This window comes from Scyliorhinus canicula, chromosome 6 (assembly GCF_902713615.1).
Source record: "Scyliorhinus canicula chromosome 6, sScyCan1.1, whole genome shotgun sequence".
Classification (NCBI taxonomy): Eukaryota; Metazoa; Chordata; class Chondrichthyes; order Carcharhiniformes; family Scyliorhinidae; genus Scyliorhinus; species Scyliorhinus canicula.
In genome coordinates, this window is record NC_052151.1 from 205,074,991 (window position 1) to 205,092,264 (window position 17,274).

General features: G+C 45.4%; 1 protein-coding gene across 8 annotated transcripts in view; it reads right to left on the reverse strand.

Annotated features, from left to right (window-relative positions):
• Positions 1-420: 420 nt before the first annotated feature.
• Positions 421-17,274, reverse strand: part of LOC119967818 (NACHT, LRR and PYD domains-containing protein 3-like) — a 117,800-nt gene continuing 100,946 nt past the window's right edge. For all 8 annotated transcript variants that reach the window (XM_038800836.1, XM_038800832.1, XM_038800837.1 and 5 more), the window contains 7 exons: positions 15,489-17,223; positions 11,926-12,012; positions 11,424-11,594; positions 3,616-3,786; positions 1,765-1,935; positions 1,460-1,627; positions 421-1,267 (listed from right to left, as the gene is read on the reverse strand). In XM_038800836.1, the coding sequence (XP_038656764.1) occupies positions 1,180-1,267; positions 1,460-1,627; positions 1,765-1,935; positions 3,616-3,786; positions 11,424-11,594; positions 11,926-12,012; positions 15,489-17,223 (2,591 nt within the window). In that variant the 3' untranslated portion in view covers positions 421-1,179. The remainder of the gene's footprint in view (positions 1,268-1,459; positions 1,628-1,764; positions 1,936-3,615; positions 3,787-11,423; positions 11,595-11,925; positions 12,013-15,488; positions 17,224-17,274) is intronic.

Here is a 17,274-nt window from a genome sequence, read left to right on the forward strand (position 1 = left end):
TTGATGCTTGAAGTATGATTCCCCAGTTACGCAATCTGTTGAAACCTCCCAAACAGGGTACTCTCCCTGGGTCACTCCATGCAGTGGGTGTTTGTCCCTATTGGATGGTAGGATCTATCCCAGTTGAACAGACCCTGTCCCCATCCCGAACCCACACAGGTTCACTTCCCAGCAGAGTCACAGAAAAAAAGTGCAGAAAAAGCCGTTTGGCCCATCGAGTCTGTACTACTGCATAAAAGGCACCTGATCTGCTAATCCTGATCCCATTTGCCAGCACCTGGTCCATTGCCTTGAATGTTAAGATATGCCAAGTGCTCACCCAGGTACCTTTTAAAGGAGGTGAGGCAACCCACCTCTACCACCCTCCCAGGCAGTGATTTCCAGACTGTCACCATCCTCTGGGTAAAAACATTTTTCCTCCAAACCCCCTGAACCTCCCGTCCCTGACCTTGAACTTGTGTCCCCTCATAGCCTACCCTTCAACTAAGGGGAACAGCTGTCCACCGTGTCTATGCCCCTCATAATCCTGTACAACTTGATTAGGTCGCATCGCTGTCTTCTCTGCTCCAGCGAAAACAACCCAAGCCTTTCCAACCTCTCTTCATAATTTAAATGTTCCATCCCAGGCAACAACCTGGTGAATAGACTTTGCTCCGTTCCAGTGAAATCACATCCTTCCTGTAATGTGGCGACCAGAACTGCACACAGTACTCCAGATGTGGCCTCACCAAGGTTCTATGGAACTCCAATATGATTTCCTTGCTTTTGTAATCAGATTCACTAATACTGAGCAGGAATCCTGGATACTTTATCCTAAATCCAGGAATACTGAGTAGATGTTGATTGTCAGTGCCCCACTGCAGCCCAGACTGATCCCCACCCTGGATCCTTCGTGTCTGTACATTTCCCCAGTGCCCCATTGGGGAACATTCAGCCCCGGATCTCCTGCAGAAGCAGCGCTGTGGGACCGGGAGGCGGAGTCTGGTGGGGCCGGGAGGCGGAGTCTGTTACTGGGCCTCTGACATCACAATGGCAGATGACCCTCGCTAAGATCGATCTGGAAGCTGGGAAACGGCCAATAGGATTTCAACCTGGAACCCGGCAGGTTAAACGGGAACGGCAGTAAATCAGGAAAAATGGTAATAGAAAGGGAGCAGCACTGTTTATCAATTGAAATGTTCACACAATCACTCTTAGTCCAGGTGTGAATTGCCGAAGTGACTCCAGGTGTCTCTTTCCGTCCGGACTCAACCAATTTCCCTTTAACCTGAAACAGATTAAATATTGAAAAGAAATATACTTTAAACTTCATGTTTAAAAAAAACCAGATTGAACAACAGTGTAATTAACATGGAGTCGTGAGTTAAAATTTCAATAACAATTGCAGACAAATACCGGCCACAAATGTAACTGGATCCATCCATATTTTATTATACTAAAATGTAATATAAATACTCACTCGATTTGCTCCAGATTCCTGCAAGTCAGCATGAGGCGGCAGAGAGAAGAGATCGAATGGTCTGTGAAGGAGTTTGATTGGAGGTACAGCAAAGTCAGCGACTGGTTTGTACTGAGAGCGGAGGCAAGGTCATCAGTACAAGAATCTGTGAGGCCGTTCTTTTCAAGACTGGGAATAAGCGAGCAATAACAAGAATAAAAGTAAATTCCAATGTTTGTTAACAAAAACGTCACTGACACTGATGATAATTACAATAGCAGCAAACCACTTCTTAATAAACACAATCTCAGTGCCTAGATACTTACTCCAGTATCTGTATTTTACAGTCTGGATTCCTCAGAGCTGCAGACAGTAGTTTCATTCCTGAATCTCCCAGTTTATTATTATCCAGGTTCAGATCAAGAAGTGACTGGTTTGTATTGAGAGCAGAGGCAAGATCCTGAGCACACAAATCTGTGAGGGCATTATTATAGAGTCTGGGGGTCGGAGAGAGAGGAATATAATAGCAGTTAGAGTAAATTTAGTGTTTTTAAGAATGGTATATTCTATTCAGAATAGTAATAGCAATAATAATATATGGCGTGTGACGTGCAAAAAAAAACTTCCATTATATGGAAGAAAATATACTATTGAGGCTGTAAATTTGAACCATAAATAGAATATACAGGGAACACTCAGCAGATCAGACAGTATCTGTGAAGAGAGAAAAGAGGTAAGTTTCAGTTTGATGAGCTTTCATTAGAACCGACGAAAAAGAAGCAAATTAACAGATTTTAAGCAACATGGAATTGGGGATGGGCAGGGTAAAGAAAATAAAATGGAGGAGCAGGAGTGATTACATGACAAAAGGGATACTGGAGCAAGACAAAAGCACAGGATCTCCATGTCCTTATTCTGAAAATTGGTTTGTGACTCTGAAGATAATGGCTGTGATTTTACCAGAAACTGTGTAGTCTCAAGATCAGGATTGGAATTGAGTGCAGTGAGAGAAGAGTAGGCAGAGGCATGAATGTAACATTTCCAGAGTCAGGAAATTGGCTGGCAGGTGAGGCTAGCCATCCACTCTTTACGGGCAGCCAGTAGTACTTTCAAAGACAGTAACTCTGGAGGGACCAGCAAAGGAGACCTGGTTACTGAACAAAGGGCTGAAATGACAAGAGGTAGAATAATGGTTTCTCACTGATGCCTCCCTGGAGGTGCTTCTCCAGGCTGCTCAGATACAGAAGGAAGTTTTGTTACCTCAAGTCTGGATGTAGATTGCCGACGACCAGTGGAGGCATGGGGCACGTGGTCTCAGCGTGGCAATAGGATGAATAACCTGATGTGTTCTGACAAGGTGAGTGCAGCACACAATGATAAACTTACAGCCTTCTATCTGAATTAGGGTGACAGTGAAATTGGTAGAAAGTTCATTCCCACACAGCCACTGGCAATGTCCAGATAGCAGCCTTGACTGTGAGGGACATGAGAGTCTCTATGGAGGGTTCTGACGTGTCAGAGTTGTCTCCTGGTCAGATGCAGGAGGCATCTCTGTAGTGCTATGCTGGACAGTCAAGCTGTCACCAGCTAGTGCACGTTTTGGATGGTGACGAACAATTGAAATGTAGTATTTGTAGAAGAAAGAACACAATCAGGGAACAGAAAAGGTGGTAGTATCCAGATCTTGCTATCCTTATGTCCACAGAATATGGAGCACTGGAGTTGGGAGACCTGGAGACAGGGCGGCAAATCATTGATTTGTTGTGGAGTGAAAGTGAGTGGATGAGTGAATGTGCACAAGAGACCATCTGGTGACCACAAAACATAGTGACCGTGTATCCATCACTGGTCACACGGAGTAGCTAAAGGACATGTTGGAATCATTATTTTCTCTCTTTCACAAATTATGGGTTGCAGGACAGGGGGACAGCTTCGGAAGGAGGGTATGACCTCAGAAAATGCATCATCATATTATTCCCCTGCACACTCCATGGGACTGATATCCCATAGCCTGGAAATCAGAGGAGTAAATAACAGGAGTTAATGTAGTTCATTGTTGATATTATCACTTACACTAATAATGATGGACAATGTTCATTGATTATATATCCTAACAGTGCTAAAATATTATTAGATATCTAGCTATTATAAACATAATCTCAGAGCTTGGTACTTACCCCAGTTTCTGTATTTTACAGTCCGGATTCCTCAGAGCCTCAGATAGCAGTTTCACTCCTAAATCCCCCAGGTTATTATTACCCAGGTTCAGATCAGTCAGTGCCCGGTTTGTACTGAGAGCGAAGACCAGATCCTCGGCGCAAGAATCTGTGAGTGAGTTATTGCTCAGACTGGGGATTGGAGAGAGAGAGAAGTAACAGGAATCAGGGTGAAATCCCCAGAGATTTCAAGAACACGATCAACACTAATAAAAATGTACAGTGCGTGTCATTCAAGCAAGACAACTTCCATTAATAAAGAAGGAAAATACTGTAGATGCTGTAAATCCAAAATATAAATAGAATGTACTGGAAATAGCAGATCAGGCAGCATCAGAGAAGAAAGAAACAGTTAATGTTTCAATTCATTGAGATTTCATTAAAACTGGGAAATAGCAGCGAATTGTCAGATTTTAAGCGAAGGGGAAATGGACAGGGTGAGGAGGCAAAGAGAAAACAAAATGAAAATGCAGGAGTGAATAAATAACAAAATGGATAATGGTGCAAGATAACATTCTCATGTCCTCACCATGAGTCATGATAGAGGGACATGGGAAAGTCAGTGGCTCAGGAATGAAGATATTGCTTTGCCAGATGGTAATGGCTGAGAGTTTATCGAAAGCCATGCAATTCCAACACCTGGATTGAAAGTAGATGTCAAGGGCGTGTGGGAAGGGTAGCCAGAGTTACAACAATAATAATCTTTATTAATGTCATATGTTATATTAACACTGCAATGAAGCTACTGTGAAAAACAAGATATCGTCAGAGCTGGACAAATCCCTGAAGACTGACTGGCAGGCAGAGAAGCGGTCCACTCAGGCAGCATGGAAGGGAAAGTCCAGGTTCAGGCAGCGCTCGCACCACCTTCAATGGTAGCGAGTAGTACTTTCAAATGCAGCAAGTCGAGAAAGTACCAGCCAAGCCTGGTTACTGAACAAAGACCTGAAGTGGCAGAAGGCAGGTCAAGGGTTGTTCCCTGATTCATTGATTCCTCCCTGGATATGGTTCTCCAGGCTGCTTGGCTTGTACAGAGATCCTGTTCCCTTTGTGACTGCAGCTCATGGAACATGCAGAAGCATGCCATTTGATCCATCAAGCTTGGTCCACCATTCAGTTAGATGAGGGTTTATCAACTACCACTTGCACCATTTTCCCACACTATTCACATATCCCTTGATGTCAGGCCAAAAGATGTGCAGGTTAGGTGGATTGGCCATAGTAAATTGCCCCTTAGTGTCCAAAGGTTAGGTGGAGTAACGGGAACAGAGCAGAGGGATGAGTCTGGGTTGGAAGCTCTTTCAGATGGTCAGAGCAGATTTGATGGGCTGAATGGCCTCCTTTTGCACTGCAGAGATTCTATGATTAGTATCCATAAATCTGTTAATTTTGGTCTTGAACAAGGTCAATGATCGAGATTCCACAACCTTCTGGACTAGAGAATTCCAAAGATTCATCACTCTCTGAGTGACGGAATTCCTCCTCATATCAGTTTTAATGGTTTGTCCTTTAATCTGAGATTGAGTCTCCTGGTTCAAGAGTCGCCAGGAACGGAATCAGATCTATATCTACCCAGTCACATCCTATAGAATTTTGTAAATTTCAATGATATAACTTGGCTTATAGCTGATGAGCTGGGATCTGAATTTTGGACACAGTGACATATCAGGGAACGTGACAATAATTTGGACATTTTGGTTTGGAGTTAGTCATAAGGAACAGGAGAAGGCCATTCGAACCATCCAGTCTGCTCTAATGAGAATATGACCAATCTGAAAAGATAAACGTCACCTCCACTTTCCTGCCTTGTCCCCATAACGCTGATTCCGTTATTGATTAAAAAGCTGTCTATCTCAGCTACAGGGTCCCAGGTTCGGGTCACTGTCTGTGCGGAGTTTGCACTTTCTCCCCGTGTCTGCGTGGGTTTCCTCCGGGTGCTCCGGTTTCCTCCCACAGTCCAAAGATGTGCAGGTTAAGTGGATTGGCAATGCTAAATTGCCCTTGGTGTCCAAAAAAAAAAGGTTAGGTGGGGTTCATGGGTTTTGGGGATAGGGTGGAGGTAGGGTGCTCTTTCCAAGGGCTGATGCAGACTCGATGGGCTGAATGGCCTCCTTTTGCACTGTAAATTCTATGTTTCTACGAACCCTAAAAACCCATCCTCTGCAGTCCTCTGCAGCAAAAATATTCTACAGATTTACTATCTTCTGAGAAAATAAATTCCTCCTAATTTTGGTCTTATTCTGTGGATGCACTTTTTGGAGAGACCCCACAAGGGAAAACAATCCCTCAACATCGACCTTACCAATGCCCTTGAAGGTCCTGTATGTCTCAATAAGGTTGCCTCTCACGTTTCTAAACATCAAAGAATGCAGTCTCAATCTACTTAACCTCTCCTCAGAAGAAAATCAACTTATTGAACCTTCTCTGCACTGCCGCCAATGCCAGTCTATTTTCTTTTAAATAAGGGAACCAAACTGTTCAAAGTATTCAGATGTGGTTTAACTAGCGCTCTGTCTAGTTTTAGTAAGTTTTATTTTTATACTCCAATCCCTTTAAAATGAAGGCATCAGTCCTGTACCAGCCATCAAACACCAATCTATTTTAATCCCATTTTCCAGTACTTGGTCCGTAGCCTTGCACCCAATGGTGTTTCAAGTGTTCATTTAAATGCTTCTTAAAATGTTATACGGGTTCCCACCTCTATCACCCTTTCAGGCAGAGTTCCAGATTCCCACCATCCTCTGGGTGAAAAAGATTTTCCTCAAATCCCTTCTAAATCTCCTGCCCCATATTAAATCTATGGCCTTGAGTTATTGACCCCTCTGCTAAGGGTAAAATTTCTTCATATTTACCCGATCTCTGCTCCTCATAATTTACCACACCTCAATCAGGTTCCCCCTCAGTCTCCTGGGCTGTCAAGAAAACAACCCCAGCCGATCCGGCCTCTCATCATAGCTCAAATGCTCCAGCTCAGGGAACTTCCTGGTGAATCACCTCTGCACCCTTTCGAGTACAATCACATCTTTCCTACAATGCGACGATAATACCTGTGGCCTTCTTAACCACCTTACTGGCCTGTCCTGCTACCTTCAAGGACCTTTGGACAGGCACCCACGGTTCCTCTGGTCCTCTGTACTTCCTAGTGTTCTACCATTGATTGTGTATTCCCTTACAATGTTAGCCCTCCCAAAATGCATCATCTCACACTTTTCAGGGTTGCTTTTGCCACTGTTCTGCCCATCTGATCAATCCATCTACATCATCCTGCAATCTAAGGCTTTCTTCCTTGTTATTTACCACACTACCAATTTTCATGTCACAGAACAAAGAACAAGGAAAAGTACAGAACAGGAACAAGCCCTTCGGCCCTCCAAGCCTGTGCTGCACGAATAAACTAAAATCTTCTCCACTTTGTGTGTCCGTATCCCTCTATTCCCATCCTATTCATGTATTTGTCAAGATGCCCCTTAAATGTCACTATCGTCCCTGCTTCCACCACCTCCTCCGGCAGCGAGTTCCAGGCACCCACTACCCTCTGTGTAAAAAAAACTTGCCTCGTACATCTCCTCGAAACCTTGCCCCTCGTACCTTAAACCTATGCCCCGCAGTAATTGACCCCTCTACCCTGGGGAAAAGCCTCTGACTATCCACTCTGTCTATGCCCCTCATAATTTTGTAGACCTCTATGCCCCTCAATCTCCGTCGTTCCAGTGAGAACAAACCAAGTTTATTCAACTGCTCCTCATAGCTAATGCCCTCCATACCAGGCAACATCCTGGTAAATCTCTTCTGCACCCTCTCTAAAGCCTCCACATCCTTCTGGTAGTGTGGCGACCAGAATTGAACACTATACTCCAAGTGTGACCTAACTAAGGTTCTATACAGCTGCAACATGACTTGCCAATTCTTATTCTCAATGCCCCAGCCAATGAAGGAAGCATGCCGTATGCCTTCTTGACTACCTTCTCCACCTGTGTTGCCCCTTTCAGTGACCTGTGGACCTGTACACCTAGATCTCTCTGACTTTCAATACTCTTGAGGGTTCTACCATTCACTGTATAATCCCTACCTGCATTAGACCTTCCAAAATGCATTACCTCACATTTTTCCGGATTAAACACCATCTACCACCTCTCCGCCCAAGTCTCCAAATGATCTAAATCCTGCTGTATCCTCTGACAGTCCTCATCGCTACCCGCAATTCCACCAACCTTTGTGTCGTCTGCAAACTTACTAATCAGACCAGTTACATTTTCCTCCAAATCATTTATATATACTACGAACAGCAAAGGTCCCAGCGCTGATTCCTGCGGAACACTACTAGTCACAGCCCTCCAATTAGAAAAGCACCCTTCCATTCCTACTCTCTGCCTTCTATGACCTAGCCAGTTCTGTATCCACCTTGCCAGCTCACCCCTGATCCCGTGTGACTTCACCTTTTGTACCAGTCTACCATGAGGGACCTTGTCAAAGGCCTTACTGAAGTCCATATAGACAACATCCACTGCCCTACCAGCATCAATCATCTTTGTGACCTCTTTGAAAAACTCTATCAAGTTAGTGAGACACGACCTCCCCTTCACAAAATCATGAGGCCTCTCACTAATATGTCCATTTGCTTCCAAATGGGAGTAGATCCTGTCTTGAAGAAATCTCTCCAGTAATTTCCCTACCACTGATGTAAGGCTCACCGGCCTGTAGTTCCCTGGATTATCCTTGCTACCCTTCTTAAACAAAAGAACAACACTGGCTATTCTCCAGTCCTCCGAGACATCACCTGAAGACAGTGAGGATCCAAAAATTTCTGTCAAGGCCTCAGCAATTTCCTCTCTAGCCTTCTTCAGTATTCTGGGGTAGATCGCATCAGGCCCTGGGGACTTATCAACCGTAATATTTTTCAAGACGCCCAACACCTTGTCTTTTTGTGACCCAGGCTATCTACACACACTTCTCCAGACTCAACATCCATCAATTCCTTCTCTTTGGTGAATACTGATGCAAAGTATTCATTTAGTACCTCGCCCATTTCCTCTGGCTCCACACATAGATTGCCTTGCCTATCCTTCCATGGGCCAACCCTTTCCCTGGCTACCCTCTTGCTTTTTATGTATGTGTAAAAAGCCTTGGGATTTTCTTTCACCCTATTTGCCAAGACTTTTCGTGACACCTTCTTGCCCTCCTGACTCCTTGCGTAAGTTCCTTCCTACTTTCCTTATGTTCCATACAGGCTTTGTCTGTTCCCAGCCTTCTTTCCCTGACAAATGCCTCTTTTTTCTTTTTGACGAGGCCCACAATATCTCTCGTTATCCAAGGTTCCCGAAATTTGTCGTATTTATCCTTTTTCCTCACAGGAACATGCCGGTCCTGAATTCCTTTCAACTGACACTTGAAAGCCTCCCACATGTCAGATGTTGATTTACCCTCAAAATATCTGCCCCCAATCTAGAATATCCAGGTACTGCCTAATATTGTGATAATTAGCCTTCCCCCAATTTAGCACGTTCACCTGAGGACCACTCTTATCCTTGTCCACCGGCACTTTAAAACTTACTGAATGGTGGTCTCTGTTCCCGAAATGCTCCCCATATAGCCTCACTGCCCTCTGAGGTGTACTCCCGTATTACAGCTGTGATAGTCTCCCTAACCAATACCGCAACTCCGCCACCCCTTTTACTTCCCCCTGTATCCCGTCTGAAACATCTAAATCCTGGAACGTTTAGCTGCCAATCCTGCCCTTCCCTCAACCAGGGCTCTGTAATAGCAACATCATAGTTCCATGTACTAATCCAAGCCCTCAGTTCATCTGGAGAAAAGCAAATTACTGTGGATGCTGGAATCTGAAACAAAAGAGAAAATGCTGGAAAATCTCAGCAAGTCTGGCAGCATCTGTAGGGAGCGAAAAGAGCTATTGTTTCGAGTCTGGTGGCTCTTTTTCAAAGCTTTGTTTTGACAAAGCATTGAGGGAGCAAAGCTTTGTCAAAGCTTTCACAAAGAGTCATCGGACTCGAAACATTAGCTCTTTTCTCTCCCTACAGATGCTGCCAGACTTGCTGAGATTTTCCAGCATTTTCTCTTTCGCTCCTCTAAGTTCATCTGCCTTACCCGTAATACTTCTTGCATTAAAACATATGCACTTCAGGCCACCAGACCTACTATGTTCAGCAACATCTCCCTGACTTCTCTGCATCAGAGCCATACTGGCCCAATTCCCTAGTTCTCCCTCAATGCTTTCACCTTCTGACCTATTGTTCCGGTGCCCACCCCCCTGCCATACTAGTTTAAACCCTCCCGTGAGACACTAGCAAACCTCGCAGCCAGGATATTTATGCCTCTCCAGTTTAGATGCAACCCATCCTTCTTATACAGGTCACACCTGCCCCGGAAGAGCTCCCAGTGGTCCAGATAACGGAAACCCTCCCTCCTACACCTGCTGTTTAGCCACGTGTTTAGCTGTTCTATCTTCCTATTTCTGCCTCACTGAAACGTGGCACAGGGAGTAATCCCAAGATTACAACTCCAGAGGTCCTGTCTTTTAACTTTCTGCCTAGCTCCCTGAACTCCTGCTGCAGGACCTCATGTCCCTTCCTGCCTATGTCGTTAGTACCAATATGTACAACAACCTCTGCCTGTTGGCCCTCCGCCTTCAGGATGCCCGCTACCCGTTCGGAGACATCCTGGACCCTGGCACCAGGGAGGCAACATACCATCCTGTAGTCTCTTTCACGTCCACAGAAGCACCTACCTGTGCCCCTGACTACAGAGTCCCCTATAACTATTGCTCTTCTGCACTTTGACCCTCCCTTCTGAACATCAGGGCCAGCCGTGGTGCCACTGCCTCTGGCTGCTGCTGTTTTCCCCTGATAGGCTAACCGCCCCCCCCCCCTCCCCCCTGAGTATCCAAAGGGGTATATCTGTTTGAGAGGGGGATAACCATGGAGGATTCCTGCACTGACTGCCTGCCCTTTCTGGTGGTCACCCATTTCTCTACCTACACCTTGGGTGTGACCACATTTATATAACTGCTATCTATGATGCTTTCCGCCACTTGCATGCTCCTAAGTACATCCAACTGCTGCTCCAACCGAACCATGCGGTCTGTGAGGAGCTCCAGTTGGGTGCACTTTCTGCAGATGAAGCCATCCGGGACGCTGGAAGGCTCCCGGAACTGCCGGGAGTCAGTTTGAAATTAGTGACAATGCTTGTTGGGGGTGAAAGTACGAGGACCAATGAAGAGTGGTTTATAAGACGTTGGTTGGTAATCAAGAGAAATAAAGCCAGGTCATATTATGAAAGGAATCAAAGCAAATCTGTAGTGCTTATTAATAACATTAATAATGATCGTAATTATTATGTGTCGTGCTTAATACTGATAATAATTTACCAGGGCAGTACGGTAGCATTGTGGATAGCACAATCGCTTCACAGCTCCTGGGTCCCAGGTTCGATTCCGGCTGGGTCACTGTCTGTGAGGAGTCTGCACATCCTCCCCGTGTGTGCGTGGGTTTCCTCCGGGTGCTCCGGTTTCCTTCCACAGTCCAAAGATGTGCAAGTTAGGTGGATTGGACATGATAAATTCCCCTTAGTGTCCAAAATTGCCCTTAGTGTTGTGTAGGGTTACTGGGTTATGGGGATAGGGTGGAGGTGTTAACCTTGGGTAGGGTGCTCTTTCCAGGAGCCGGTGCAGACTCAATGGGCCGAATGGCCTCCTTCTGCACTGTAAGTTCTATGATCTAACCATCCAGTTATTATAAGCACAATCTGGTACTTACCTCAGCTCCTGTATTTTAGAGTCTGGATTTCTGAGCGCCGTAGACAGTAGTTTTATTCCTGAATCTCCGAGATTATTATATCCCAGGTTCAGATACATCAGTGACCGGTTTATACTGAGAGCAGAGGCAAGATCTTCGGCACAAGAAACTGTGAGAGCGTTATTATTCAGCCTGAAGAGTAGGGAAGAGAGACATGGAAATTGAGATAAAATATAGTCGTGGAGAAATTGCGCATGGATGAGGTTGCGCAAGAGGAGGTGCTGCATTGGTCAAATGTGATACAGATCTACTTCAATAGACCTTAATATCAGGGGTTTCTATAACCAGCAGAAATGCAATTTTCCTGATTAGCATGTCCATGTCCATTTTCACCCCCACTGTTTAATATTAATAGAATTACTGATACTCATAATAATGTCTGCAAGCGTTGTTGTTAAAACTTTTCCTGATTCTGAGAAAAATAAGTGTCAGACATCCAGTTATGATACTGTCTGGTACTTACTCCAGTTTCTGTATTTTACAGTCCTGATTCCTCAAGGCCACAGATAGCAGTTTCATTCCTGAATCGCCCAGATTATTGCGAGCCAGTCTAAACAGAGAGAGTGAGAAACACATTAAAACAGTCTGAATTTTCACCACGGAGGTGAGAAACAGGAGTTGGGTTTATTTTCAGGTCCGAAATCCAACAGTGGGAAACTGATTTTACATGTAGGGATGCCATTAATTGTTATGGAGACAGATTTCCTGTTCACTTAGAGCCAGTGGAAGTCGGAATTCAGGTGGGTCAGGAATCATTTAGACCAGCCTGGCAGCCATCATTGAGGCTGCTGGCTGTCCTGAGGGAGAAAACTGTGATTTGTGTCAAGGCCGCCACAGCAGTAGAGGAAATTAAGGTGTCACATGGAAGCCAGAGGCCTGGAATCTAGGGTAGGACAATCCCCTCACTACATTGATGCTAAATTGGAGGCATGAGGGAGAAGAGATGGCTCATCTTCCCTGAGGGCAGCAGGAGGAGGCCACCCCAATGTGCCGCAGGGGCTCCACTTTGTTCAGCATCATTTCCCTTTGCCGCCTCTTCCTCCTCTTTCACAGGCTTCTGCTGATGAACTGTTCCTCCCAGTGCCTCATTGCCCCCAAGAGTTGTCTCCGTGGAGAGCCACGTTATGGAGAGTGCAGTCGACTGTTTGTAATGACAGGGATTCTTGCAACAGGGGATTGGAGGTCAATAGTGAACTGACCCATGCACTAGAATCATATATTCAGAAGTCCGATGGCCTGTTCAATGCCCAGGTGGCATTTACCATTGTACCTCTTTCTGTGGCTCCAACAGTAACATTACTTCCAGGAATATATGTTGCCCACTAAGACACACACTTTCAAGGTTAAATGTTTCATGGCAGCTGCCATGAGTGTTCGCACATGATGGGGGAAGTTACTATTATGGTCACAGACCAGTTGGATACTGAGAGAGTGGAAGCCCTTCCTGTTGTTTGGTCTCACTAGCCAGTCATTGGGTGCCTTAATGGGTACCATAGATGATGCCCTGCACTTGGGAGAATCCAGTGACTGTGGGGAAAGCAAATGTCTTCTGTCATTGAGGAAGGTTTGGGCGGCACACCGGCACAGTGGTTAGCACTGCTACCTCACACCCGCGAGGATTCGGGTTCGATTCCAGGCTGTCACTGTCCGTGTGGAGTTTGCACATTCTCCCCATGTCTGCATGTGTCTGAACCCCGCAACCCAAAGATGTGCAGGGTAAATGGATTGGCCAGGCTAAATTGCTTCTTAATTGGAAAAAAATAATCTGGTACTCTAAATTAATTTTTTTCTTAAAAGATGGGAGGGAGGTAATTGATTAAGCAGCCTTAGATACTACCTTGAGGAACTCCTGTGGTTGTGATTATTGACCTCCAACTACCATAACCATCTTTCTTTGTGCCAGGTAACTCCAACCAGAGGAGAGTTTTATCCCTGTTTCCCAATGACTCCAGTTTAGTTTGGGCTCCTTGATGCCATACTCGGTCAAATGCTACCTTGATGTCAAGGGCAGTCACTCTCACCTCTGGCATTCATCTCTTTTGTCCATGCTGAAACTAAGGCTGTAATGAGGCCAGGAGCTGCGCTGCCCTGGTGAAACTCAAATGGGTTGATTAGACTGAGAGTTACCTCAGGATGAGTTATGTTGTGAAATGGTGAGAACTGTTGCTGTAAAATTCAACCCCTGGATTTTATGCAAGAAAAGTTTATTCTGTCCTGTTACAAAGCGGAAACATTGCTGTCTCCTAGTTTCTAGGGAACGCAGCATTTCTCCATTTATTCCCCATTAAACAGGGAATATATTTACTGCAGGCGCAACTTATGTTAAATTTTGAGAATTTATGGGAGTTTCCTGCTTCAGGCAGATCCTCATATTAGGGATAGACTATTGGAAAAGCCTGTTGTAAATCACTGACGGTGGACAGTCTCCAGTAAAACTGTGCAAGATCCAGATTTTTGGAAATTTGTCTTGGTTGTTCAGTATGAGCCTGCATCCTGGTAACGGGGCAGTTTGAACCTTTCATAACAGCAGCAGGTTTCCTCATTTAATGAACAGTACTGGGGGCAATTTTAAATAATTAGACCTGAAAAATATATTCTTCTTCAATTTTCACCCTCCCTCACCAGAAGCCATTTGAATGTTTATGATAATATATGGAACTGTATTCCTCTGTGATCTTTACAGTTCATGGCTGATGTATTAAACATTGGGATTATATATTAGTATATTAATATAAATATTATTTTTATTTTCAATGTCATTGTTTAATATGTTTAGAGTATCAAAATTTGGTTCTTGTAAATAGATATCATTGTTTCTTTTCATCTTAATTCCATGGTCAAAGCCTCCATGTCACCTCTGGGGGTGCAATTCTCCCAAAAAGTTCATTTACGGTGGGTTTTTCCAAGGAGATTCCCATCGGCTCTGCAGGCTACTTTCCCACTCACTTTTTGGGCCCTGGGGAATTTCTCACCGGTTTAGTCCACACTTGAATTTCTTTTTTAGCACTAGGGAGCTGAACTCAAAGATTGGGCTGCCATTTTGATAGGGTGTTCCGATCCCTCAGGTGAGCTTGTGGGGCCCCCACGCCCCCAACCACGGGCAATGTCACCACCCTACATACATGGGCATTACCACCCCCCCCTCCCGTGCAAAATGAGGACATCCTGCTATGGGGTCCCTGGGGGACTCCCCTTTTCAGGCCCCTCCATACCCACTGACAGGCCCATCATTCCCCCTATCCCAATCTCCCAGAGGCCCCTACTTACCTGCTCTACACATGCCCACCCTTCAAAACCCTCTCCACCCTCCTTTCATGGGCAAGGCCCCCTTGGGCCTGGACCCGTGCATTGCAACCTTGGCACCCTGGCAGTGCTCTTGCCACCTTGGCAGTGCCAGGGTGGTACTGCCAAGGTGTTAGATTGGCAGTGCCAAGGTGCCCGTATTCCAGGTGGATGGCCAGGGGTCCACCCTGCACTGACCCTGACCACCCAGGGCCCTCCAATAGCCCAGGAGACCTGCCGGGTGTTGTTCCGCCTGGTCCACTTTTGTGTGGCTCAGTGCTGAACGGCGCCTGGCTGCCGCCTCACTGGGAAGGCCGGTGGGTCCCGCAAGGCCGGTGAATCGCGGGTATGTTCGCTGAAGTCAAGTCGGTTTAAAACTGAAATAGCTCGCTCCACTTGGCCACGCCCCTTGCGGTCGCGTTTCTGACTCGGACACCTCATGGGACTTGGGACGATCCTGCGAGGTGTGGAGACTGCCGTGAAACGGTGAGACACCTCTCCCAGCATTCACCGGCCGCACTGAACTCGAGCGAGAGCGGATCGCGCCCGAAGTAAACAAATAACTTGTCAGAAAAGGCATAATCTTATTTTCCACCCTGGAATTTTAAACTCGTCCTATTACTTCGTGAAGTTTTTTTGATTCGTCCTCTCTGCTTGAACTGGAAGGTATACTGTTTTCCCTTTAACAGAGTAAATGGTTTCTCAACAAAGCAAGAAGTGCAAGTGATGGGATGAAACAATTACCTCAAATCATGACATTTATGCAGAACAGGTCCCAGCCATTGGAGTCCTTCACATTGGATGTAACAATAGTGTAAATCAAGGTGTTTTATTGCATCACAGAGTCCAATGACATGAGACAGGATTGCACAGTCAATTGGGGTCAGTTTCAATCGACGGAATGCAAGTCGTTTCACAGATCCCACTGTGGCCTGAGCCAGTGCTTTATTCTGAGACTCAAACAGATAGTGGAATATGTTCAGGAGGTCCCTTTTACCAGTTTCACTTGCTGCGTTTTCAATCTGTCCTTCAATTTTCTCCTTCATCCAGCCAATCACTTGGCAGGTTGTTTGATCAAGAAACGGACCCAGAAACTCCTCCAGGGGCCAAGCTGCCTGTGGGGAGGAGAGATCAAAAATAAAACGGAAAAGTATCTCAAATCGCCCATCTTCCTTGCTCTGGGCTTCATTGAGGAGTTTCCGGATTTCCCCAGGATCTGGACTCAGAAATAGCGCGAGTGCAGCTACAAACTCTTGGATGGTGAGGTGTGGGAATGTGTAAACCACACTCTGGGCGGAATCATCTCTCTCCAAAAGTTCCATCAGGAACCCAGACAGGAACTGGGAAGGTTGTAGATTGTACTTCATCAAATCTCCATTTCCAAACACAATCTTCTTCTCGGAGACTCCTGTGAAGGCCATCTCACCAAGCTGCAGTAACACATCACGGGGGCTTTCAATCTCTCGGCCATGGTTTTTCAGAATGTTGTAAATATAGTAGGAATATAGTTGGGTGATGGTCTTGGGAACTTGCTGCTGTTTCCTGTCTGTTTGTGTAAAGAAGGGACCTAGTGACAGACCGAGGATCCAGCAGTAGGAAGGGTTGTAGCACATGGTGTACATGATCTCGTTCTCCTCCACATAATTGAAAACAGCTGCTGCCACTGTCTGATCGTCAAAAAACTTGTTGAAATATTCCTTCTGTTCATCACCAACAAGTCCGAGGATTTCTGCCCAGACACTGATCTCAGCCTTTTCCAACAAATGTAATGCAGTGGGGCGGCTGGTCACGAGCACTGAACATCCTGGGAGCAGCTTGTGCTGTATTAAACTGTACACAATGTCAGACACTTCACACCAGCATTCGGGACCTGTGCACATGGACTGAGGTTCATTTGTCCGATTGTCGTAAAAATCAATCCCGTCCTTGAATTCATCCAAACTGTCGAATATAAACAGCAATCCCTCTGGGTTCTTCCAGAGCTCTCCCAGGACATTCCCAAAGTAAGGATAATGATCCAGTATTAGATTACTCAGATTTATTCTACAGTTCATAGTGTTAAAATCTCGCAATCTAAAGCTGAAAACAAATTGAAAGTGTGGGTATATTTTCCCAGTGGCCCAGTCATAAACAATCTTTTGCACCATTGTTGTTTTTCCAATTCCCGGGACTCCACTCACTACTGCTGAACTCCCAGATTTTGATTTACTCCAGGAAAAACTGCTCTGGAACAACTGATCCGTTCGGATTTTTTCCAGTTCTCTCCGGAGAAGTTTCTTTCTCAACACGTCATGGTCTCGGCCTCTTGCCAGCAGTTCATGTTCTACAAGTGTCCGATCTCGAACAGTAGAAATGATCGTTAGCTCCGCGTATCGATCAACCAGCTGGAAAATCTTAACCTTCTCCTTTATTAGGATAGTGTTCACTGTCAGTGTTTCAGTTTGTGCCAGGAGTGCCTTCTTGTGCTTCTGTTGAACATCTTCAATTAGAACAGACAGAAAGTGGTTCTCCATGTTAGTAATATCGAATG